The following is a 27,550-nucleotide window of genomic DNA, read 5'->3' on the forward strand; positions in this document are numbered from 1 at the left end:
TGTGAAGAAGAATTTGAAACATTCGAATGTTGAGTTTCATGAGATTCAGATAACTGATCAACACGAAACGTGATTATTTCACACGTATTATGTACATACAAAATATGGAATGAATTCGATATTTCATAGTGGAGTAGCTTGTTAGTTTAAAAACACCACGGATCTACAGAACTTGATATTTCTTTTGAAAAAATATCTGCTATCACAATTGTGACTTAAACTTCCATATAGGTACTGTACTTTTTGTTTACGACTTCATTTTAGCATACTTTGTATTATTCCTGTTATAAATGTTGTTGAATTAACGTTATCATTATTATTTCTGCTTTGATAATTATTCATTTCAAATAATGGTGGACGAGCGGGTTTGATGTCGTCGAGTAGAACTACATTTTTATCAAGACTCGTTGCTCCGATCGACTTTCCACACGAGTACTTTTATTCATAAAATTGTCCAAGTAACCTTATTTTGTTGAAAAATATTGAAAAATATCTGTCATTTCAAAGTTTTGGGGTGTGGACCATCGGGGGTAGTCCGTTCCTGACTTTGTAGCAAAACAACTGACTCCTGCATAAAAGCTCATCGACGGAATTCATTTGTTTAGTCAATTACCAAAATTTTGATGATTTTGAATATTCACTTGAAAAGTTATCAAAGAAAAACATTTTTCATTTTGTAACTTCGAGGGCCCGTAACTTGGTTACGAAGACTTTTAGGAAAAAAAGTTATATGAAGTACTGGTGATATTTTGACCCCATCTATACATTCCCGAGAGGAAAAGAGGAAGTCAAGGGTCACCCTGTATTCCATGCACTTGAATGTCAATATAACTTTGCTAGTAAGTTACAGTACAGTACACATAACACGAGTAAGTTCGCATGAGTTGGTTAAATGAATATTATTGTCACACCGGTTACCGCTATGGACGCCGTTGGCTGACATTGTAATCGTGACGGTTACGTTGTAAACTTTGAGCTTCTTGCGTATGATTGTGATGGCGAATGTGTGCGTACGTGCATGAGCGCGTACGAGCAAGCATGCGGACGACTTTTTCACTAAGGCTACGTTTTGCCTAGATGGTTCAGTGAATTGACAAAACTGCAAAATATTGGCACTCTCAGAAACTTGATAACTGTGCAGGAACAATGAACGACAGGATTATTGGATCTTATTTTAGCAAAAGAAATGTTACATGAAAGGCTCACTTACAATTTTGAAGAAATGCTGATGTTTTTCCAAACTCTAAAATTCCTAACTTACCAAATGAAAGTATATGCTTGCAACATAATAGTGCAACCCCCACACTATGCACACAATGTTCGCGAAGGTTCAAAATAACTGCTAAGGTTTATCGGTAGACGCGGATGGATTGAGTGGCCTTAAAATTGCCAGATGGTACACACTTGGATTTTTGTCAAGTTATTCAAAATTAAAAGTCGATGTATAAATAGACCGCAAATGTACAAAAGTTGGAAAATCGAATTAGGGTCAAAAGAAGCTAAATAACTTCTGAAGTTACAAAATGGTTAAGGCTTTCGCGGCTGTGGTTTTCAGTATCTCTATTTTCCGGTTTTGAAGGCTGTAGAGTTTTAGAATTTCTTCCTGACGTTTCGCTGTCGCGAAAGGCAGCATTCTGAGTTACTATATCCGATGACTGGATATTACGACTGCGTAACGCGTATTTATGTTGACTCCACAGCTGGTTTGGTGTGCTAGAGCATATACCTGGCCAGGTATAGTGATGAAAGGGGCGCGTTCACATATTAAAATTACTTTTTCATCACTGTTTCTCCATACCGCTATATTTTCGGAGACTGAAATTTTGTATGTAGGTTCGTTTTATTTTGTAGATTTGCAATAAGAAAGGAATTTCAAATATTCCAACTGAGGCGCAAGCCGCGGGTAAAAAAAGCGCATTCATAAGATAAAGGTACCTTTTCATCAATGTTTCTCCATGCCCTTTAATTTCCGCTGGGTGAATTTTAATTTAGTATCAGCATTGCACCTGTGCGGAGGCGGGACGATCGCTTGTATTCTATATTTCCATGCCTTAATATCACTATATTCGGAATGTATTATTTGAAATTACCATTTTCAAGACAGCTGTGCGTTTCGGCCATAAATTAGAGAAAACCACTAACGGAGAGGAGGGCAATAAACCACCATTAGTCGTTAAAATTCATGGCTAGCCGTGAAAATTTGTCTTTTAGAACATTCATTTCATGGCTAGCTATGAAAATTTGTATTTAGGGATTTTTGTTGTCAGTTCCAAATTTAGTAAAGACAAATTGAATTTCACCTATAGCCCCGAATAAAATAATAGATATTATTGTACCGTCTTTCCACAGATACAGTTTCAATTTCTTATAAAATTTCATTACGTGAAATTGATATCAATTCGATCAAATATGATTGAAGAAATATGTATGAAACAATAAAATTCAAAATGTCCTATATTTTGTCGCAGAAAAAACTCCAACCTCCGCAACCCATATTATATTGATTGGAAAAATCATATCTTCTGGAAAAATAGTGTTGCTGGTGATATTTTCACATGAAACAATATTTTTCAATGTGTTCTATAATACCTCGATTTTGTCGCGGAAAATTGCATCTCCTGCACCCCTTCATATTATTTCGATTGAAAACATCTCAGTAGCACTTGTGCTAAGTTGAACTTCGCCTTTTGTTATGTCAGCAACTAGCTCTCTAATTTATTTAAATATTTGTATGTAACTATAGCTGGGTAACAATAAAGACGATTATTATTATTATTATTATTATCTTCTGAAAAAAAAGGTGCGGCTGAGGATATTTTCACATGAAACGAAAGTATACGGCGTATTTTATAAAACCTATACGATCCTCGATTTTGTCGCGGAGAAATTCATCCCCTGCAACCAATAACAGTTTAAAAAACACTCCATTCATAAAATTACGACTTTATGTCAATCTACTCATGTCATCGATGACTGTACGTAATTAATTTGAATAAATCCCAGCCACGATTGAATTGAAAGGGGTATATTTTTTGGATAGATTAATTTTTAGGAAAGAATGGTTTTGTCTTTTTACCTCCATCTTCATGCACAAATTATTCTATCCTAAAAATATACCCCTTTCAAATCAAACTTGAATATTATTGTTCTATGCAAAGTATCGCCAGCAGCACTATTTTTTCTGTAGATATGATTTTTTCAATCTAAATAATATAAAGGGTTGCACAGGGTGTTATTTTCCGTGACAAAATCGAAAACCATATACGTCGATTACTTTCGTTTCATACAGAACTAATTTTTTAATCTAAATAATGAAAGGGGTTGCAGGGGGTGTTTTTTCCAAGAGCATTATAAGACAAAAACGCATTGTGAAGGATGAGTACATATACTCTGGTGTGTGCCGGAAACTTGGCATTACGTGTTCCTAACTCTATTTTGGTATCGACAATGGATGTCTTCATAGTATCGGGTTGGTGGGAGTAGTCGATAATGAATAGTAGGTTATTGCGAAAGCTGCCAATATCTATCATTGGTTCACTCACAGCTCTATCGTAGTAGCTGCGTTGAAAATTTTGATATGCATAATAGGCTGGTGAGTCTAATTTCTTGTCGAAATCCACATTCCAGCGCTCATATGGATATTGGGTATACTTTAAAGTTCAAAGATAGATGAATGTTAATAATACTCACATTTATGAATTTTGTCATATTCTTTGTCATACTTTCAGATTGGTCTGTGTTTTGGAGGCCGATCATAATGTATTTAGGTTACATCACAAAGTGATGTTAAATCATAAAGAATCCGCATGCGATAAGCCACCTTCACTTTGGCATTGTTACTTTTTTATTGATGCGGTTCAAGAGTTTCAGATTTTAGGAGTCTTTCGCTTACATTCAATATTTCTTCGTTGTAATCTTCAGCAAAACCCATGAGATACTTAAGAAAGAAAAAAAGAAAGTTAATTTACCGCTTAATACATGGCTGACAAGATCCAACATATCTTGCTTATTATTCTCAAGGAAGTAATGAATTTGGTGGTTATACTAGGTTTTCGAACAACAACCACTTGCTCGCCACCCATTTCACATCAAATTTCATCGAATAATAGATTCCGATTTCGTTCGAATTCTTATAATATGATGAACCATATGGCTTATACATATGTTCATGGAGACTAATTAGGAGATGGTCGAACATGGGCTCCTCGAGTACCTCCAGTGTATCACTCGCGGTGATGGCAGCTATATTACAACTTGTGTTCATATTGCAGCTTCAAATCTATAGATTTGAGAAAGTTTAAGCTATTGGCGCTCTTCCTATATCTTGATCGTTTGGCGGATGCACGTGGAATGATTCGACCTTTTGTCTTTGTCAATTGCGTTGCTTATGATCATATTCTTCACCAAATACATTATGCTGAGTCAACTGCTGCCTCTGTTGCAATTGTTGGCTATTGAAGCACAATCCCACAATCTCATAGATGAAATTGGTCATCACTCACGATTATTTAAGCTCAATTTTTTTGAATGCTTGTAAGGGTTTTTTTTTCAAATCGGATTGCATTGATTTGATATATTTTTCCAAATGCTCACACTTTTTTCAAATTCTACTAATTCAAATCGAAACGTAAAGAGATCTTCTGTGACTGATAGAGAATGTCCATACAGGGCTTTTCATGATGAGCGTTAATTAGCCGTTTCTGTCAAACTATTCAACGGATCAACCTGAAAATTCCACAGTATGCATAAGTCAATATGACCTACACGCCTAAAATATTTTAGGTGAAGCGGCGTTGTCGCTTCTACTATAAAGTAGCGGCTTTTTTTATTTTTCAAATGGAATACCCTGTATATAATATCATATTATGATTCATTATCACTCTGTCAACAAATTCATATACTATTTCCCTATACCTATCTATTACCGTTTAGAAGATAAAAATTAATTTCGATATTTTTTTACCAAACATGAACTTTTATAAATGCTGATAATCTCGAACTCTCTTGCACTAAAACGATCAAATTTGAAATGGAGTGGAGTGATACTATGAGGATCTTCACTCCGAGTCATATTTTCATTTGCCTCATACAGGGTCTTCAAAAAATGCAGATACTTCGATCTCATGAAAAAATGACTGGAACTCATTTTTTTTTAAATGGAACACCCTGTATATTTCAACATTTTTGAGCTCTACATCCAATTTTAGATTAACTTTGTATCGATATCATATTTCTATTTTGAACCGTTTTCGAGATAAACTGTTTCAAACGGAAATTGACATGGTTTCCTTGTTCATCACTCATTTTTGTAAAACAGATTTCTTTTGATGTTTCTCAATTAGTCACAGATAATACAATGAAAAGATACTTATTAAAATACTCCTCAACCATCGAATGAAACTTCTCTTCAAACAATAGTTTTATTAACGCTGAAACACGAACTGAAAATAATAAACCCATAAATTAATGAGTTAATTTAATCGTCATTGTATTTCAGAATATGTTCAAACACATCTCCACCTCTACTTAAACAAACATATAATCTCTTCAAAAGATTGTCATGTGTAGCGCTTCTGATCAAGTCTGGAGTCAAACTATTGAAAGCAGTTGTAACTCTCCATTTCATATCTTCCATTGTTGTTATTGGAGTAGAGTAAACCATATTTTCAATGAAACACCACACGAAATAATCTAATGGATTGCCATCTGGTGTTCTAGGAGGCCAACGAAAAGGTCCATTATTACCAATCCATCTGTCTTCGAAGATTTCGGTTAAGCTTCGCTGACTGAATGAAAATTATGGGGTGGAGCACCATCCATTTGGTACCATACACGTTCTCTTCCTGGTCTATTATTTAAAATCATTTGAATTCCATTCCTCAGTAAATCTTCATATTTTGATGCATTCAAATTATCATCATAAAACTCGATATAAAAAATTGACTCATTCTTTATACATTGAATTGCCATCTTTCTTGAATACCCCTTTGACGGACAACATGGGGATTTTCTGGAGCCCAATAATGACTGTTGTGTCTATTGAAAACTCAATATTTTGTGAACTTGGCCTCATCTGTCCATATGATAATGTTAAGGAAATGTTCATGCTCTTGAGTCTTGACAAGTAACCATTCAAAGAATTCCACTCTACGAGGTAAATCAGTCTCTTTCAAATGTTGGACACAGTAGAACTTATAGGGATGCCATTTATGCTTATTGAGAATTCGACAAATTGTCATGTAGGGTATACCTATCTCGCGTTCAGCCTCGTGCAGAGAAGCATTTGGAAATGCATGAAAGTATTCCAAAACTGTTATACCATTGTCATCATCATCCACTTTAGTCTTCTTACGAATGATTTTTGGACGGAAGGTTCCATTAAACCTACAGTTTTTTAGTAGTCGATTTATCACATTATTATTCGGCTTCGGAAGTTGTGGATATCTTTCATGAAATACTCGACATGTTCTACTTGCAATTCTATTGCACTCACCATAAATTATTAATAAATTCAAGAAATCTTCATTACTGTAACCTAATTCTATTATAATTGGTAGCTATCACAATCAGTCAAAACCACCAACGAAAGTCTGACGTTAAATAATTGGTTTATTTATTTTTCCAAAGCACACTATTAAAAAATATTAATGTGTACTGTTGTACGTTAGAGACCAATACCTCAATGTATACAAATTGTAACTTTTTTTAAGGTAGGTACATACCAATTTCGAATTGTCTGATCTGAGGCTAAAAAACTCGATCAAAAAGAAATATTATTTAGTATAAAAAAATGTTGAATATAAGTGCTGAATTCAAAAAAACGAGCAAAAAAACCACGTCAGTTTCCGCTTGAAACAGTTTATCTCGAAAACGGATCAAAATAGAAATAGTATTATCTGAACAAAGTTTATCTGAAATTGGATGTAGAGCTCAAAAATGTTGAAATATACAGGGTGTTCCATTTAAAAAAAAATGAGTTCCAGTCATTTTTTCATGAGATCGAAGTATCTGCATTTTTTGAAGGCAAATGAAAATATGACTCGTAGTGAAGATCCTCATAGTATCACTCCACTTTATTTCAAATTTGATCGTTTTAGTGCAAGAGAGTTCAAGATTATCAGCATTTATAAAACTTCATGTTTGGTAAAAAAAATATCGAAATTAATTTATATCTTCTGAACGGTAATAGATAGGTATAGGGAAATAATATATGAATTTGTTGACAAAGTAATAATGAATCATAATATGATATTATATATGGGGTGTTCCATTTGAAAAATCAAAGAAGCCGCTACGTTATAGTAGAAGCGACAACGCCGCTTCGTCTGAAATATTTTTAGGCGTGTAGGTCATATTGATTTATGCATACTGTGAAATTTTCAGGTTGATCCGTTAAATAGTTTGTCAGAAACGGCTAATTAACGCTCATCATGAAAAGCCCTGTATACTTCATCTAATTTCAAATTATTGCATCAATATTGAAATTAAGATCTCCCATCATCTTTGAGATGTGAAAACCAACATATCCACAAGTAACACGATCCGTACTCTCTTCAGGCTTTGCTATATTATTTAAACGTTTGTTTTCCATATCGAAGTTTCCATGGGAAGTTGATCTGAAATCAACTCTAGGTTTTCCTTACAGAACACTGGTTCCGTGAGGTGAAGTTCTGCGACTAAACTTATCGATGTTTTTCTCTACACATTTTATATTGTGAATCAATATATGTAAAATGATAATTTTTATAATTTTCACCATTGGAATCGATGAGATTACCATTATCATCCAATTTGAATTAGAACTGGCCGATTCTTGATGAAAATCCATATCGAAAAACTAATTAATACACTTTATTGTATGATTTTCACTATAAAGGGTTTTACAAAAACCGCGACAAGTGTTTCCCTATAAAATAGCTTCCTCAAGCATACACTGTTTATGTTTGAGATGGATGTAATTTTTCAACTGCATTTCGCATTTCAGCGTGTTGTTGTTTGCATGTACGAGAAATACCCCGTCTATATTCTCCTCAACCCAATTTTCCGGTTGCATTTATTTGGATTTGATGAATTTTTGCATCACCTTATTGATTTCATTGATTTCATATGCCTCAGACCATAATTACTGTCGGTATCCAATTCGATGGCTTGGCGCTCAACTCGCTGGAGTATCCCGATAATGAAAACGTACGTGACATGACTGATGCATTTTCACTGATTCACTTCATTTTATTTTGGCAGCTGAAATTGTGGTGTAATTGAAGCCTTCTAGGTGGTCTATCCAATTCATTAATTCCATTATATGTGATTACATTCACATCATTCACTTTACTTCACAATAAAAACAATAATTTTTTTTCGTAGGTGGATCATCATTCACATCGGAAGCACTGCTGAAATCATTGTAATGGTCCTGACAGTACTGATACTTTAAGACGTCTATATCATTTTGTAGGTTTCGTAGCAGCTTATCCCATACTGATGCAGTTTCATGTAATGCACACCCAATTAACATCTCTTTGAGCAAGCATACCAGCGAGTTGTTCTTCACTCGTTTTTCGTTCTCTGGAATATGTGAACAATGAATGACTCATTCTTCTGATGCATTGGTGTCATTTCCATGCCACATTCTGAATAAACTTCAGAAACAAATCACCACACCACACTGTGTTGAATTGCTTCTGACGTTCATAGTTATAAAGAATAGTATTGGCTGGTCCCAAACCACGAAAATAACAGCGAATCAGTTCTTTTGGTGGTACTGAATCGCCCGAAACTATCAAAGTATTTTACTAAGACAACGCTTTTTCGGTATGCTACCCAATGCGTCCCCGGTCGATGTCGACCATACAAATGGACTATAGCCTATTGATATCGATGAAGTCCTGCTTTTGGCAGATCGTCACGTATGAATACTACACGAAAATACGAAATTGCCATTTTTCTGGCATACTACTTAAGGTCAACGTCACAGAGGAATATTTGAAGTAGCGATTCTAAGAGTTTTTTGTAATTTGAGCCTTGAGATATAACCCCAAACCTTAATGATAGGGCATCAAGTAGATCCCTCTACTACTCTTACCTAGAGCGATTGCCTCTATGTGTCTATTATGGCGGTTTACCTCGCCCAATTGCTCCCTACTCGCCCAATTGTTCTCTACTCGCCCAATTGCTCCCTACTCGCCCATGCTGCTTGGACTGCTTTGATCGTGCCAGCTGTAGTAAGTACAAGGTAAACTGTCCAACGCGGTTGATTATCACCAAATTTTGGGATTGGTATTATTCGAGGTGCACAGATTTTGTTTTCCACCTGCACCCTCAGTATATTTGCGTGCTGCTTTTAACGCAATTTCAGTAGCCTTTCTGGTATTTCTGTTTTTGAATTCGCTACCCCCGGCCTTGGCGATTCAATAATCAAACGCTTCGAATTTTTTTGGTTTAATATTAGACTGGAATGGGGAATGGACTGCGTTGATTCACACCACATACCAATTCGACGTTTTCCCTTGATACAAAAGATCGCCTGGAATCTGCGAGTATGCGATGTTGTACCCTTTAATTGCGAAATCCAACTTATTGACGTCCGGATCACCACTTTTCATCACCTCTGTAATTTCGTACCAAGTCCACAACACTGATAACCTGGCAAGTGCAATTCAAATGATAGATTATCGATGATTACTATTAGTCTACCCGATTTATTTGACCCTAACTGAGCACACCTGCGTCGGCTGCTGATCCCCATTTAAATAAAGGATCCAACAAGTGACCCTGCTTATAAAGTCTCCAACTGCCATACAATGCGCATTGTTAAGCAAAATAATCGATAATTGTGATGAAAAAGTGGAAAGTGGATCTGGAGGTGGTGGTAAACAACGTCATGGCCTTCTACACCCAGTATCCCTTAGAGGTCTCATTATCGGACATTCAAACTGAGGAATAACGAATGTCATGATTTTTCTGCTCACTCACCCTCTTGGGTTGCGATTTACAAATGTTTTTTTTTATTTGGACTCTTATTATCAGCCCAAATATGAGTGCTTACGTAAAGTAGTAGCTCTCATCAAATGTTTGAGATTTTAACTTTCGCTGATGATAACGCGGTCAAAATAGTGGAACCATCGAGAGCCAAACCCGGAATTGATGATATCATTTCGAGTTTCATTGTAAGAAATATTGACCAACACTGGTGCACCGAAAATAATACCAAAAACTTGAGAAAAAAGTGTTTCACCATTCTTCGCTAGCTATAGTCAAAAGTACACCCCAGCTTAAAATCGAAGAATCTGAAGATAGGCACAGGGAAAATAATGCCAAAAAGGCTTTTTTATGAAAACGCCTTCCTCCTCAACGAGAAGTCCAGACTAAGAAGCATACACGATAACTGGTGGAGGTGAAAAAGCGCATACAAAAGTTACTATCAGAAAATTTCTCATAATCCAGTCTTCGGGATTCGCATCCACCCAGAAACGGAAAAATTACAAATGGGTGCGGCTGACGTAGACTTTATCGATAATAAAATCATATTCAAAAGAGGCGTTAGAAGTATCGCTACTCCAATGTCAGGGTACTCCAAAACTATATGAATATGATATTCATGAAAGTGTCTCCAGGAAGTATTTTCGCGATATCGCGAAGTTGACCCGTTGCCAGTAAAGATTCGGTCACCAGAGGATATTATATCGATGATTTTATTAGGGAAACCAAGAAATTAACCTTGAGTGCTGTCCAAAAATCCGTCGCATCAGTGATATGAGATGTATAGCGTTCTTTGAATCAAGAATAACCGAACTGCGATTCACCATGGATAAGAATATAAACGCCATCACCACTTCAGCTGAGCAAAGTGATAAGCGAATTGATAAAGTAGTTGAGCGAGTTGATACTGTAGATGAGCAAGCTGTTAAAGTTGAGCAGTCAACCTCGAAAGTACCATCTCAATACTGGGGAAATGGACAATTAGCCTCAACCGCTTGGTTAGAACCGACTTCTGCCATAAAAAAATGAAATGAGATCCGAAATAGGTAGGTTATGGGTGAGCTACATAAGACGGTGAGTCGAAATTTTCCCCGACGAAAGACAATAATAAGTGATTTTTCGGATTTGTGGCAGATTGATTTAATGGAAATGCAACCATACGCTGAACAAAATAAAGGTTATAGGTACACAATGCATAGATACAGTGATCAGTTGTTATTCGAAATATGTATGGTCGAGGTTGATGTGAAATGAAACTGCGGATTCAGTTACTGCGGTAATGACAGGTGTGCTCAAAGGTACCACATATGCTCCAAGAAACCTTCTATCTGATCATGGCACTGAGTACCGTAATTCTCATCACTAATGAAGGTGCACCATATCAATCGTTATTCAACATATAGTACCAAGAAGGCTGCAATTGCTGTACGAGTTATCAGAACGTTGAAGAGTTGCCTTCATAAAGAGTTTTCATTTCTAGGTCTTCACATACCCCTGCAATTACCAATGAATATAACAATAAAGTTATTCGATATGAAGCATGCAAAGGTGAACCATACACGAAATTGGTAGTTTATGCAGGATATAAGAAGCAGCATGGAAAACGTGAGAAAAGTGAATTTAAAATTGGAGAACTGGTGCGAATCAGTAAATATAAAAGCGTATTCGAAAAAAGGGCAAACTTCACAACTGAACTTTTCAAAATTTGTACAGAACCTATAACTTATGCGCTCGAAGATGTTAATGGACAGCCAATCAAAGGTTATTTCTACTGAATGGAATTGAAAAGAAAAGGACGTCGACTATATGTAAAGTGGCTGGGATTCTCCGAACATCACATCTCACAGATCATTGGAAGTTCATCAGTGTGATAGCATCATCATTGTACTTGATGAGAAATGAAAGAGAATTTAACAAACTGGATTTTTATAATAGATTTTGTATAACTCTGGAATTTATTATCATTTAGTGAATACATAGTTTCGAAATCCGTAAAATGTAATATTGTAGCAGTCGATTTATTCATTTTATAATTCAACATATAATGATATGAGTTATAGTTTCCATCAGCAGGTTGTTCCGCTGGGTGTATGTTGGTATACGATTACCGCGGATTTCTCGTCTTTCGATCTGCTTCTATCGGATTAGACACCAACAATCTCTAAAGTGGGTAACCCTGTTGGGGTGGAAATGGCTGACAGTTTCACACAATTCCCAACCACTTCTAGCTATAGTACATGAATCGTTCCAACAATCTGTTGTATATCGGTCACAGAATGAACAACCTTGGATTGGTAATTCACAAATCATCGCCCAACATTTTGTGCAGATATTTTTGGAAATACACATATTTCTGCATATAATTTTGAAATATTTGTAGCATTGGTGGTGGTCTATTGAAGAAGTTTAACTCGCATTTTTCCTCTTCGGAGGAGGGGTTGGATTTCTCGACACGTACATGGGTTGATGTGTGACTCAGGTCAATAACCGTGACATACTATATCTTTTGGAAAAGGCATAATGTCATTTACTGTTAGAAAATAGAAATACTGAATTCGACTGAGCTGTCATGAACGTATAGGCCGAGAAGTGGGAGTAGTGTTGGACGCCTCCCCCCCAAAACCGAATCATATGAAAACCAAGCTGCTATCCTGAACCTCACTCATTATATAAGAGTACATGAATTCCGAAAAAATCTCCGCTGTATTGCTAGGATATCACTTGATGTCGAAAGTAATTGGACAGATAATGGAGTTGAATTGGCTCCCAACAATATTCTACAAGGTAGGTGAATTGTGGCAAAGTAGGTTGGGATAATTGGAGACATTTTTGTTTGATCCGCGGCTTCAGATCCACAGGAGTTTTTACCGCGGATGGGATCCGCGACCGCCATTTGTATATGGTGACTAGTTCGCTTCATTCCCTCAATTTTGGTGCGAATAAATTTAGTGTCTAAGAATAGCACCCTGAATTTAATCGCACTCCAACAAATATGATTATCATCGACTGGTACAGAAAGCACTCGGGCAGATATATGAATTAACTGGCGTACCACAGGCAGTCAATAAAAATGAACATGATTAAACGAATGAAAACTAATCCTAAATACTTTTCACAGTGATTTCCATGGCAGGTTTTATACGACCTATTTCTACAAAGTTCAGTTTAAAAAAAAATCTGTTTAAAATTTGTTTTTCCGTTAATCAGCTATCGCCCCCATACGAACATCAACTCTCAGAAGTTGCGAAAATTGTGCGAGCTGAGGACTAACGAGGTCTTACCTTTTAACGTGTGATTCCTAACACAGACAATTTAATTATTCACAAAATAATATAGTATCAATGACTTATTACAATTGATTACTAATTAACGAGTGAATCTGGGCCAAATTAATGTTTTTTACGATTATCGTCTCATTACAGAAATCACGCCTAGATTGACCAGAATTTCCAGAATTCCGAGACATTATCAAGCAGAATAACTTCATACAAAAGTGATACAAGATTAAACAAAAATGCATATGCACTAGCTCAACAGGACACAAAATTAAATTTGATCAAGCAAAAGTTTTATATTCAGAAAAGGCTTTCTCACGAAATGGTCCTAATCAACAAAAATCCTAATAATATGAAAAACAAATCAGACATTGAAAATCTAAGTATAATTTACAATTATTTACTAGATATAGATAAATCTCGGTAATATTCACAATTCAAAATAGTAACACGTTGTATGAAATTCATTCATTGAGCATTTATGAAATAAAAATCTTTTCAATGATAATTTCATTACAGTAGGTAAGCTTTGAAGATAACGTTACTGATATCAGATATCTGAAAAGTATGACATTATTAAAACCAAAGTGCCAATTTTGTAAAAAAATCATCAATATTCAATTTTCAATTGTAAAATTTAGATTACTTGTGAGTATTGTCCATTTTTCACTTCTTATCTATTGTAATTCATTTCGGCGTCCTGACGAAGTCCTATTCAGAGACGAAAGCTTGACGATTTGTGAAATCTGACTGAAAGTCCCGTTGAACCCTATCTTACATATACTACCCTTCAGTCGTTAATCAAAATCAAAACTCTGCTCTACTTTGCCAAGCTTTCGCTTCTAATGGGAAGTTTCTTCAGGGCCTATAATTTATTGAGTTGTGTATTTTTTCGCCATTCATTAACATCACAAATTATACTTAAGTAAAAATGAATGCAAAGCAATGAATTGAACGTATAAATTGATGAAAAAAGTTGACATGTATGGGATTTTTTTGGTGTGACAAATGTCATACCTTCACATAAATGTAATTTCTCAATGGGTATGATGTTAATCTTTGACTCTACAGAGAGAGTTATTGATTGATACAATTTTCATTATTTTTATGTTTTCGGTGTAGTTCCAGTAAGTTACTGCTGAGATTATCAATGTCAGTTTTCTTATTCATCCAATCAGAAGACTTATTAATTTCAACCATTTTAAGAAAAAGGCGTTTGGAAATATTTTTTTCCGTATATTAGAGTAATTTGGTTTATGTCCTGTTTCTATAGAATGTGGCGGTAATGCACATGTAAGAATATCACTTTCATGTGAAGTTACAATTGTTACAAGGAATGTTAAAAATCACATTTGACTTTTTTGTAGTATCCGTTTTATCTTTCAATTTAGGATTCAAATTCTTTATAGTATTAATATTTTTGGCATATTTTGATATTTTGTACATTATGAAAAAGTTTTATGATATTTGAAGATGAATTTCCAAGATAAGGTATAGTCATAAGACAACTTGATTGGTGAAGTATCATTACATAAATTTCTATTGATTACATCGGAATTTGTATTACTGCCAGTATGGAAAATAATTTTATTGAGTTTTCTGGGATAACAATTTTCGATCAAAATATCTGTGAAGTCTGAGATTTGTTTGCTTGAGGAAAGGGTGTACTAATTTTTCTATTATCTTTTTCAAACAGAGTATTAAAATGATTTTAATTGATTTTTTATGAAAAGAATAGTAATTGATATATCTTCCTGAATTAGTAGATTTGACATACCAATCAGTGATCAAGGAATTATCAGTTTTACGGATAACCCTTGTATCAAGAAAAAGAAGGATCTGATTATTTTGATATTGAATTGCAATTTTTATATTATATATTGACAACATCAAGAAATTCGTGAGATTTGTCATAAAATATTGCACAATTGACATCGTCAACGTATTTCTTTAAAAAAGGAATTCCAAAACTCAGTTTGGGAAGTAGTAGTATGTTTTCAAAAAGATAGTACATTACGTATAATAGGAGAAATAGTAGCTTCCATCATCAACCCATATGTTCAATTCATTGTTTTTCACTCATTTTTACTGTAAATATGATTTGTAATATTATTCAAGGCTGAGTAGAGCATATTACGACGAGGTCGTAATCTCCCTTGTCCCCAAGCTCTATGCTTGCTGTGTTCCACTCTGAAATCGCACTGATCACTTGTCCAGGGCCCATATTTATATTGTTGTAGCAGGTATCCGGTCTGCCTGACCGGGTACCTGAGTTATTTTCAGGTATCTTGCGTGACAACAATGGCCTCCAATGTTCCGGGACAGTTAGAACATGGTATTTCGTATATGCCCTATGCTTCATTGCGTTTGGTATTTCGTATACGCCCTGTGCTTCATTGCCTATCGTGTCCTTAAAATGGTGGAGATTTGGTTGTTGGCTGTGAATACTGTCTTTAGGTTTTGTTTCTTCAGAATTCGGCTCACTTTGTCAGTAACTCCATGGATGTAGGGAAGAAAAGCTTTTGTCTGGTTGGTCTGTTCCTCGGGTAACTCGTGTGGTGGGGTTTGTGTTTGCTGTCGTTGGATGGATCTTTGTATTTGGGAGACGGGATATTTTTTGTTTGATTCTATTGTCTAATTTAGAATCTAATCTAGAAAATAATAAATAATAAAAATACAGTAATGAGGACCCAATATGGAGGGCTAGAAATTGATGTATTTAGAAAAGAAACAAGCACGTTCCGGTATATTCCTGACAGTTCACATCACTTTGGACGGCACAAACATGCTGGGCTGAATTTTCTAGTGCATCGTCATTTGACTTTTCCTCTCACACATGAGAGGTTCTCAAAAGAAAAATGTACAATAAAGGAAACAGTAGTCATTAATGGTTTCTTGAGGGGTATTTTGGATGACGTAATAAGGAAGAAAAAGTTTAGGTTGAGAATGAACGAAATCCCTACTTTTCAAAACAAAAACCAAGATAAATATATCTCAGTTCCATACCACCAATACACGAAGAACTTTGGAAAGATTTTCAAGGAACTAGGTATGAAGATGGTTTTTAAAACAAGTCATACACTACAGAGCCTTTTAGGAAGTTCAAAAGACAAAGTCGAGAATTCGAAAAAGTCTGAAATTTACGAAATTAAATGTGAAGACTGTGATGCAAAATATCATGAACAGACAAAATATCTATTGAAGTAAGAAATAAGAAACACTTAGCACACTTAAAATATGAATTACCTGAAAAATCAGCAGTCGTCCATCATATTTTAAAACAAAACCATTCCACAGACTTCAGTTCATTAGACTTACCTGACTATTACATAAGGACAAATTGTAAAATCAATTTAGGGCTGGTAGATAAGCCAACATTGTGAAATCAATTTAAGACACTTAAGACGCAGGTACCTAAAAGAGGTATCTATGGTGTAAATAAGGATAACTTTGTAAGTATGATTAGTTTGATCTTCCTCTTGAAGATGATCACTTGGTGATCGAAACACGTGTCGAGGTGTTAAAATAACGGTTTGGGGTTTGGAAAAAACTCCACTAATATAGTGGAGTAATACTCTTTACTACACCAAAGTTTCCAAACAGTGCATCACAAATTATATAGTCTTATTTATAATCAGTTTTTGGGATTTTTTTGAGATCGCAAATTTATATTACTCAATTATTGTCTTTCCTAATGTGTATCTCATATATTTAGGAGTTTCTGAATATTGTAAGTTTTTTATTTTACCCGACGAATATATTTCATAATTTTCCTAAGCAGATGGCTTGAGGCAGGACATAATCCAAATAATTTTATCTCAAATCATCATAAATGAAAGTAGTTGATGAACAAAATTTTCAAAATTATGGAAATACGCATTTTGATCAATTAAGCTTGGATATACCAAGTGAAAATATTTTGGACACTTTGATAGAATATAAAATTCATTTTTTAATGTGAAAAATGAGAAATAAAACTTTCTATGTTTTTTTACCACTTTTATTTGTAATTGTTGTTCTATAAGGACATTTTCAAACAATTACAATAAACTGAAAATAATGCCCTTATATATAGTTCAAGTAAACGATATAGTGCAACACAGCAAGCATAGAGCTAGTGACGAGACTAGGGGGGCAAGGGATATTGCGGCCTCGTCCACGTTTCATGTAAGTACAGTTCCAAGTGATTCTTGAAAATGGCTCCAAAGTAGGAGTCGAAACGTCGAAAAGATGAAAATTACAGACGCGGTTCAACCCGGACAACATTATATCAAATTACTGACCGTGTATTCAAATAACAGGGTGATAATTGAAAATACTTCTGAATACTACTTACTCACATATATATATATATATATATATATATATATATATATATATATATATATATATATATATATATATATATATATATATATATATATATAAAACGTTATTGTCCGAAGAAAGAATCTTGTTGACAAAGCTAGTATATATAAAATAGTATATATAAAATAAAATACATAAATGTCCTATGAATATAAAAATATAAATAAAATATAGTATACACTAAACTGAAGTATGAAAAACACTGAATGAAAACAACAAACAATGGTTGAAACAAATACACACATAAGACATGCTAGGTTAAAAATGATCGGTATGGAACTTGGTCAAACTGGTTTACTTGATTATTTTTCTGTATTAATTGAAGTTAATATTTGTCTCTTTAGAGTAACTCGGCAGATGGTTATACATCTTCACACCATTGTAAAATAAGGAGTACAAATTTAATAGAAAACGTGTTTTTTATATAATCCAAACTTCATATAAAAGTAGTTATTTCAAATTATTTCCTCATATTGACAAAAAAATTTATAGGATATAGTCATTATATACATAAAAGGACAAAACAAAAAATATACATATACAAGAATTAACAGGGAAAATACACAAAGTACCAAATCAAATTTTTGTTTTTAAAAAATCGTCAAGAGTATAAAAACATCTTTCTAACAGAAATGATCAATTTTTTTTAAACAACGGAAGGCTGCATATTGACTTCAATTTATTTGGTAAACAGTTGTAAATTCTAGGTCCTATACGTTTTGGTGCACTTTGAGTTATCTTATACTTAGCCGATCTAACGTCCGAGTGTTTTTATCATTAATATCGCTATTGAAAATGAAGTCATTCCTGTTAGTGAAAACATAAACTGACAACTCATAAATATATAATCCAACCAGAGTTAAAATTTCGTGTGTAACGAAAATGTTTCTGTATGTATGAAAAATGTTTCTGTATTCCTGCAAGTGTAAGGTAGTGTATATCATCAACATAAAGTCGATGATTTTCGATAATTGAAAATCAAATTCCTTCAGGGTATCAATCCTGGGTATTAGCCAGGGGAGTAGTTGATTTTAAATTCAGTTATTCTGAGTATTTGTAACGCAATTCTACTATTCTTCTGCTTTCCATAACTGCTTGACGTTTGTTTGTTATTTTAAATATAAATCCTAGTTTCTTTATCCAATTCTGAAGAGTTTTGTCACAGCAGCTCACGTTATGGCCGGAAGTATTCAATTTCTTCCTTATGATCTTAATTGTAGGTATCTCATTGTAACAGTCGTATATTGTTTTTGAAACATACTCTCTGTGTTTCGATATTCAAATGCATCCGAATCTTATTCACTGCTATCTCTTTTTCGCATTGTTCATCATCGCTATTGGAATCACTACACAGGAAAAAGTCTGCGTTGTTATCACACTCGTTATTACTATTAGTACTTGTCCAAGGATGCCATATTTTTAACAGATAACAAAAATTTTAAGTAATTATAACTGCACCAATATCGAATTTCAACACTCAAGTCGTGGTCAGTTTCTGAACTGAACATTGACAACACGACTCTTATAACCATACTCGCATTCTATTCGTCACCGTAACATGATTTCAAATTTAATTTCATGACTCTTCAGCCAATCATAAAACTCGGTTAGTAAAAATCATCCAATACGAACCGCCAAGTCTACAGTCCACGTGGACTAGTTGGCAGCGGCTTTGTTTCTCTGTATTGGTTTTTTCCCCTTTGAGATCGCCGACAGCTTTAACTATGCACTAAACCGGTTACTTCGAATATATTTACTGTAGATAATAATAGAGGTCCGTAACTTAATTGAGTAACTGAAATTTGTTTACCTGTGACAATGTGGATACAATAATTGGAAAACTAAAAGTGCTGTTTAAGGAAGGTATAGAGGTATAGAGAATGTATAGAGTTACTTATTTTCGAATTGATTACCTACTTCCTGCGTTTCTTTGGAAGCCTCCCACATTTTTTGTATCAAGATGGAATAGTAGAAAGCCAAAAACTTTCTTTCCCAAAAATTAATCACTCCTAAAAATATAACCCCTTCAATTCATAAATTTTTTTATCTCATGAACCTCTGAATAGTGCCGTGTAAAATGATTTCATTTTGTTGTCATTCGGTATGTTCAGATTATTTTTAGAAAAAGGAAACGATAATATAAATTCAAAGAAACTATGTATCAGAATCCAAATTTTAAGATTCATTTGAAATATCCTAAAATCATTGAGTTTGAAAAATTGTAATAACTTGTCGAAAATATTGACGTTGACAGCGCCAGTCATGAGCTCTATTAATTTTCATTTTAAAGGGTCAAACCAGGGTATGTAAAACCATCGTATAGAAGTGTTTACTTCTATATGGTGGTGAAACTCTGCAAAAGCTGCATAGCCTTCAAGGTTTTTATCGCTTTTATGCTTTGGGTGGAATAAAACATCAAATTTCCTTTTCGCGTTCTTTTTTTATTATTTAATTTGATTTGAAAACGATTGAATTCAACCATTAACAACCAAATCATCATCAAAAATTAACCACTTTCGTGTTTTTTTTTAAGGTCAACAATGATCCGAATATTCTTCCAAATGTGACGCTCGAACTAAGATGGAACGATACCAGAGGCGAAACTGTTATAGCGACGAAAGCAATGACTGAAATGATTTGCGATGGTGTTTCGGCTTTTTTTGGACCCGAAGGAACTTGCCATGTGGAATCTATCGTATCTCAGGCTCGGAATATTCCGATGATTAGTTATGTGAGTAAACAATTTCGAGAATTATTTCATCTAAAAGTTCATAGGTATTTTATTTTTCATGTTGTCTCTACCGAAAACTCATTGAACTCGATTAACTCATTTATAATTTATGGACTTTCAGATTGTCTTAATTAATGTGATTGTCACATTTGTATAGTAGTGTAGTGAGAAGCCTAGAGAAAGGGACTGAATAGTGGAAAATTTACAGGTAATCCAGGCTAAACCAGTAATCAATATACCAATATATTTAGGTACCTATTCTATAAATAACTGAATCAATGATTCCGTTTTTTTGTAAACTAGTCCGCTCCTTTAAATCATGGTAACTGAAGGGTGTCCCAGAAATCGAAACAGTGTTACATGCTGAAGGGATTGAAGATCTATGAATCATAAAGCAACAAGTATCTCTTGATAAAAATTAGACTCGTTAGAATATTTTGGGATATGTTCTCAAATAGTGGGAGTTACACTAATCCTTTCCAATTTGTATTTTTTTTGTTCAGTAGAAAAGGAAGCATTTGCCATTCCATCATAATGATGATGATTTTAAAATGTTGAAAGACATTGTTTGCAAGGTAATTTCCCTTGAAAAATTGTTGAAAAACTGATTTTCCCTAAAAGTGATCCGAATAGTTGGAGTTCGTATAATTGCAGTTTTACTATTGTTCTTTTTATTTTCTAGAACATCCCGATAATGTTCTGTAAGAAATATGAAGAAAGTTCTTACCTTCACTGGTCCGTAATTTGTCTTCTCGATTTCTGATGGTGCTGAAAATGGCTTTAGGAAGGAAAGGAAGAATTGGGAAAAACACCACCCTTAACCCAATGAATAACGGATCAAAGCACGCTATACTGATTTTCACCTTTCACCGTAAAACTATACCGAATTACCGTAAATTATTTAAACAATATGAATCGGACCTACCGACTTCCGACAATTTTCTTCTTGCTACTCTCTCTCTAGCCTCTCGAATTTTTATTTGCAGTTAAAAACTTCTGAGAAGCAATGTTGCCAACTAATCAAACAAAAATTCTTCATTCTAATAATAAAGACTAATGCTACAACATACCCCCAATCCTGAAAAATTGTTTTTCAGCTATCTTGTTAACACCATTAACAAATAGGTGGGAGATACTGAACCGGTACAACAATAAATATCTAACCCATTATAGTAATACCAAATGTAAATATCCCCAAAATAACAATTGCATGAAGCATTCCAATTCAATAAAATAAATAAAACAATATTTGAAATGAAGATATAAGAAAAAACTCTTTTTATTGAGTAGGTAAAGGACACACCTTAACCACCGGTCTAGAGTAGGTGCCTTTATTAGTCCTTACTGTTACATTACGAATAATTCCATCCTTTCCTGGATGAACATCAGTAATAATAGCTAATGGCCAATGAAGCGGTGGCGAATTATCATTTTTCAAAATAACGGTTGTCCCGACCTTTATATTGGGACATTTTGTATTCCATTTCTCTCTCACTTGTAAAGTAGTGAGATACTCTAAATGCCAACGCTTCCAATAATCTTGAACCATCCTATCTATTAGCTGGAACCGATCAATTCTGTTTATATTAATATCTGTCAAATTATCTGCAGGTAAATTTTTCAATGGAATTATTGTCAAAAAATGCGAAGGAGTCAATGCCTCAGGTGCTGATGGGTCCGCTGATAAACTACAAAGAGGACGAGAATTCAATAATGCTTCAACTTGTATCAACAAAGTGTTGAATTCCTCAAAAGTTAAAAGTTGCGTGCCTATCACTCTGAAGATATGAGTTTTCACATATTTAACATGGCTTTCCCACAATCCAGTCAATACCATTTATAGCTAATTCTGTTTGAAATGCCTTTTTGTACCGTTCGGAATTGACGAACTCATTAATTTCTCGAAGAACAGTCTTCGCGCCCACGAAATTTGTACCCTGATCAGAATAAATAACACTGCAAGGTCCTCTCCGAGATAGAAATCGTTTTAAAGCCTGCAAAAAACTATCTGTTGATAATGAGCTAACAAGTTCTAAATGAATTGCCTTTACACTCATACACACGAACAAACAAACATAGCCTTTGTATACTTGAGCGAGCCCCTCTCCGTCTTCCAAGGGTTATACTGAATGGGCCGAAATAGTCAATACCCGTATGAGAGAAAAATTTAGCTTGATGTAATCTTGATGTCGGCAAATCCGCCATCAGAGGATTTATCGTCTTGGGTTTCAATCTGAAACACCTATTACATGCATGAACTCGTTGTCGAATGACGTTTCTACCTCTAATATCCAAAATATTTGCCTCAAAATTGCTTCCATCAAATATGGACCGGTGTGAAGATATATTTTATGATAATAATCTATTAATTTCTCCGTGGAAGGATCCTTACTAGGCAGTATGATAGGATGTCGAGCTGCGAAAGATATGGGAGCATTCTCTAACCTAATCCCCACCATTAGAACTCCGTTTTGAAGAAAGGGGTTCAACTTGCGCAATCTATTTGAAATTTCCTTTCTCAAATTCAAAAGTTTAATATCGGATGCAAAATATTTGGCTTGCACGATTCTCACCAAGACCAGTTCCGCTTTATACATATCACTTGCTGTGATTATTTCTTTCACCGGAAGGAGCTTCACAAAACGAAGCACTCTCACCGTTATCCGCAAAATTATAATGTATGACGACGACCTCATAACCATCTCGTACAATGGATGCGTTTTCGTGTCCTCCATTGAAACGATACATTTTATGGAATCGATGTCCTGCCCACAATTCTCAAAACAACTTTTCTCACTAATAGGCCAATCTTCAACCGGTAATTTCATCCAAGTTGGACCCGAAATCCACAAGTAGTTTTCCATCAATTGGGAAGGAGTTGCACCCCTAAATAAAATATCCGCAGGATTCGTTAACCCAGATATATGACACCACTCAGCTTTTGAAATATTATCTTTTATTTGTGCAACCCTGTTGGCGACAAATATATCTTTCAACAGGGTAGAATTCATCCATTGAAGAACTGTCGTAGAATCTGAAAATGCAAATATTTTTGAAATACAAATTTTATTATTGAAAATTTTCAAAACATGCTTGACAAACCGAGATAAAAGAAGAGCTGCCACTAACTCTAGTCTAGGAATTGTAACAATCTTGAAGGGGGAAACCTTGGATTTCGCACATAACAAATTAACAGCAATTTCTCTTTTTTCTGTTACTGTTCGCACATATGCCACAGCTCCATATCCATCCATGCTGGCATCCGCAAACGATACTAACATTATTGGAGATGTTCTCACGGTTGCCATGTAACGCGAAAACTGAATCTCCCCAAGTACCGACCATTCATCTTTCAGATTCAACCACTTCTGGGAAACTTCATAGGGGAATATGTCATCCCAGCCTATTTTGAGTTTTCATAGCTTCTTTATCAGAAGTTTCAAATACAAAATGAATGGTGCCATCAATCCTACTGGATCATAACATCGCGCCACTGTGGACAAGATTGAACGTTTAGTACAGCTAGATCCTGGAACTGGAAACTCAAACCTAAAACTATCCATTTCAGGAATCCAGAACATTCCTTATATTTTTGTTTCTGTCTTAAAAAGCACAGGCTGTGATAACCTCTTTTCAAAGGGTATTTTCTCCAACAATTCCAACGAACTCGAAGACAACTTTGTCAAATCGAACTTTCCTTCTGCAAACATTGCTACCGATTCTGAATATAGCCGCTGAGCTTCCTCTTCCGAAGATACATTACACACCAAATCATCCATGTATAGATCCGTTGATTCCACTTCTGCTGCTAATGGATATTTATAACCTTCCAATTTTATCAACTGTTTGACTGTACGTAGAGCCAAATAAGGACTTGTCTTGACCCCAAATGCCAACCGATTGAACTCGTACACTTGAACTGGTTCATCTGGACTGAAACGCCAAAGAAGTCTCTGAAATCGCCAATGATAGTTCACTAGTTTGATCTGGTGGTACATTCTACGAATGTCTGCAGTGACCGCAATTCTAAAAAGTCTAAAATTCAACAACAAAGAAAAAATATCCGTCTGCAATTTTGGGCCTCCGTATAGAATATCATTCAAAGAAATATCACTATTGGAGGATGCACTAGCATCTAGCACTATTCGAATCAGAGTGCTGGAACTATCAGTTTTGAAAATAGCATGGTGAGGAATGTAATACGTTGTATCCGCTGCTTTCAAATATTCGTCCCTTACCCAATGCATATGACCTTGTTCAATGGATTCTCTCATAATATCATTGTAACCTGAACGCAATTCTGGAAATTTTGTCAATCTTCTTTCTAAGGAATACAATCGTATCATAGCGCCAGTTTTAGAGTTACCCAGTGTACTAGGTGAATTCTTAAAGGGAAGAGCCACTGTAAATCTCCCTTCTGAATATCTGTTGAAAGTACTAGTGTACATTTTATCACATTATAATTCTTCAACATCCGGTAAAGTGTTTTTTGGAACTTGCTCAATTTTCCAAAATGTTGTCATAAGTTCATTCAGAGATGATTTTTTTTTTCAAATTGAAAAATACATTCGAGTCTGAAACCGAGTTAAATATCGGAACTTTTCCCATTATAACATACCCAAAAACAGTCTGTACCCCGGAGCATAACTGTTGTTCCCCATCACCGTTGCAAAGAGCTCCGCACGTATGATACCGTCAATTTCTGCCGACTTATCAAATTTATTATCAGCCAGTTGAATATCTCCAAAAATACCGAATATGTATTAGAACCAATTCCTTGTACCGAAACAGAACGAGATATTTTCAATCCCAATTTTTTTGAACATTTCTGAGTGATGAGATGAACCTGACTGCCGCTATTCAATGAAAATCTAGCCGTTTGACCTTAACCTGAAACGTTCAGAACGTTTACTATCACCGTTGATAATAATACTGTATTATTATGATTATTTATTGCCGTTCCACAAAAATGTTCCGATGTAGTATTCGTATTCGAGACGTCACTACTAGCATTAACTTTACTTGGTACAGGCCCGTGTACTCCTTGGTCATGTTGTACCCCGGCCAAAGGTCTTCCTAAACGCAATAAATAATGATGTTTTCTGGTACATTCCGAACAAACCCGATCAGACGGACAAGATCTTACACCATGATTTGGAGACAAGCAATTGTAACACCAATTATTATCACGAACCAATATATAACGTTTAGATGGAGTCAGCCGCTTGAATTTTTCACATCTACTCAAAAAATGCCTACCCTTATGACAAAACATACAAGTGTTTGTCTTTTATTTATTATCCGATCTGTTGTCTTGGGTGACACAGAAAGATTTATTTCTTGAACGCGATCTCGTATCAACACAATTCCCCCTACCAGTTGTAGCATTTCGGTTCAAATTGAGTATTTTAGCTTGCTGTTTAACAAATTTTATTACATCTTCATAAGCTGGTATACCCTTACCACGAACAGACATTTCGAAAGATCTAACCGTTTCCGAATCCAGTTTTACAAGGGCCTGATGCACCAAAATAAAATCTGCCAAATCCTTCATCTTCAGGTTTTTCAAGGCTTTTACCGCACAATCGAATTTTTCCAAAAATGATTCAAGATTTTTTGCTGATTCCCCCTGTATATGCCTAAATCCCAAAATCTGATCCAAGTAACTAGTCGCTAATGAACGTTCATCTTGATATTTGTCAACAAGAGATTTCCAAATAATATCATAATTGTCCCCAGTAGGAGCCAATCCCGTGCAAATACTCAATGCAGAGCCTTCAAAAGGCCCACTAAATAATTGACTTTATCAACATTCGTCAGCAATTTATTATCGTGTATTAAACTTTTGAAAATTGAGTAAAACGTTTCCCACTCTCGAATATCACCAGAAAATTCAGGAAGTTCAATTTTTGGAAGCGAAGGAAGATTTCTCGCAAAACTGGTGTTTCCCAGAAGACCTGAATCACCCTAAGAAGCACTAGAATGCTGTGAAGTTGACGCCGCCGCACTGCTTTGCGAAGCATTCGTCTGCTGTTTTTCTCTCTCTAATTTTTCGGCCGCAATATGAATGTAACAACACATTTCATCAGTTTTTTGAATAATTGCATAATTTGTTGTGAACAACATCAAAACTAACCTCCATGATATGGTCAATAACCTGGATCAAATCCGCTTTCGTCGAATCCATCGACTTATATAATGCTGAAAACCTAGATTTTTCCGTTTCATTTTTCATTGATTTGGATAAATCCAAAAGGTTTTGCAAAATTGAAAATAATGACTCTTTTTTAGCCGTGAGCATTTTCAATTGTCTTTCCGCTGCAGTAACTCCCAATCCGAATATCAAAACAATATTTTGAATTATTTTTTTTATCTGAGAAACAATTTCAAAATGTTCAAGGTATGAAATAAGTTTTGAAGAGCTTCTATTACTTTTCAGTACATTTGGCAACACCGCCTCTCTAAACCCGTAAAGGTGCGGACTAGCAGCAAAAAACTGTTACTGTAAAAAACCGACACACTGCCTGTGAAATTAATATAAAAAAAAAACTCCCTAGAAAGATTATATTCAAAATGAGGTGAAATGAATGAACAATAATTTTATTATTATTTTCTGTAGAACGCCTTTTGAATGTAGGTTTACGAATCGCAATATTGTAGGTAACCGAAAATTACAAAATTCAGTGAAACCGATTCAAACAAACTACGAACTATTTAAAATTTTACACAATCCGAGCTCGATGGGACCAAAATGTTCTTTTTATTTTCTAGAACATCCCGATAATGTTCTGTAAGAAATATGAAGACAGTTCTTACCTTCACTGGTCCATAATTTGTCTTTTCGATTTCTGATGGTGCTGGAAATGGCTTTAGGAAGGAAAGGAAGAATTGGGAAAAATACTACCCTTTACCCAATGAATACCTAACGGATCAAAGCACGCTATACCGATTTTCACCTTTCACCGTAAAACTATACCAAATTACCGTAAATTATTTAAACAATATGAATCGGACCGACTGACTTCCGACAATTTTCTTCTTGCTACTCTCTCTCTAGCCTCTCGAATTTTTATTCGCAGTTAAAAACTTCTGAAAAGCAATGTTGCCAAATAATCAAACAAAAATTCTTCATTCTAATAATAAAGACTAATGCTACAACAACTCTATTTGAAAAAGTCAATTTGGGATTTATTTTTTC

At 34.9% G+C, this 27,550-nt stretch overlaps 2 protein-coding genes across 11 annotated transcripts in view; one reads left to right on the forward strand and one right to left on the reverse strand.

Annotated features, from left to right (window-relative positions):
* The window catches only part of LOC111512194 (receptor-type guanylate cyclase Gyc76C), a 343,637-nt gene that overhangs the window by 234,837 nt on the left and 81,250 nt on the right, over positions 1–27,550 (forward strand). For 7 of the 9 annotated variants that reach the window (XM_074170390.1, XM_074170389.1, XM_074170393.1 and 4 more), the window contains one exon: positions 20,155–20,352. In XM_074170390.1, the coding sequence (XP_074026491.1) occupies positions 20,155–20,352 (198 nt within the window). Of the gene's footprint in view, positions 1–12,711; positions 12,763–19,945; positions 20,000–20,154; positions 20,353–27,550 lie in introns of those variants that run through there. The other 2 variants (XM_074170395.1, XM_074170397.1) reach the window with 2 other exon arrangements.
* LOC111514656 (uncharacterized) lies at positions 15,106–27,544 on the reverse strand. 2 transcript variants are annotated; one of them, XM_074170402.1, is made up of 2 exons: positions 21,080–27,544; positions 15,106–15,904 (listed from the first exon to the last, which is right to left on the reverse strand). In XM_074170402.1, exon 1 carries the CDS (start codon positions 24,798–24,800, stop codon positions 23,937–23,939), a length of 864 nt encoding a protein of 287 aa, XP_074026503.1. In that variant the 5' UTR covers positions 24,801–27,544; the 3' UTR covers positions 15,106–15,904; positions 21,080–23,936. The 2 variants fall into 2 exon arrangements, with proteins under 2 accessions (XP_074026503.1, XP_074026502.1); XM_074170401.1 differs by having other exon boundaries at positions 15,107–15,904.

This window comes from Leptinotarsa decemlineata, unplaced genomic scaffold, assembly GCF_025532065.1.
Source record: "Leptinotarsa decemlineata unplaced genomic scaffold, Ldec_3_MD MMD2_P_RNA_scaffold_9, whole genome shotgun sequence".
Taxonomy (NCBI): Eukaryota; Metazoa; Arthropoda; class Insecta; order Coleoptera; family Chrysomelidae; genus Leptinotarsa; species Leptinotarsa decemlineata.

What these genes read in the sequence shown, in the direction of transcription:
- LOC111514656 (XM_074170401.1), bottom strand. Translation starts at nt 23,660, where the DNA reads ATGGCAACCGTGAGAACATCTCCAATAATGTTAGTATCGTTTGCGGAT.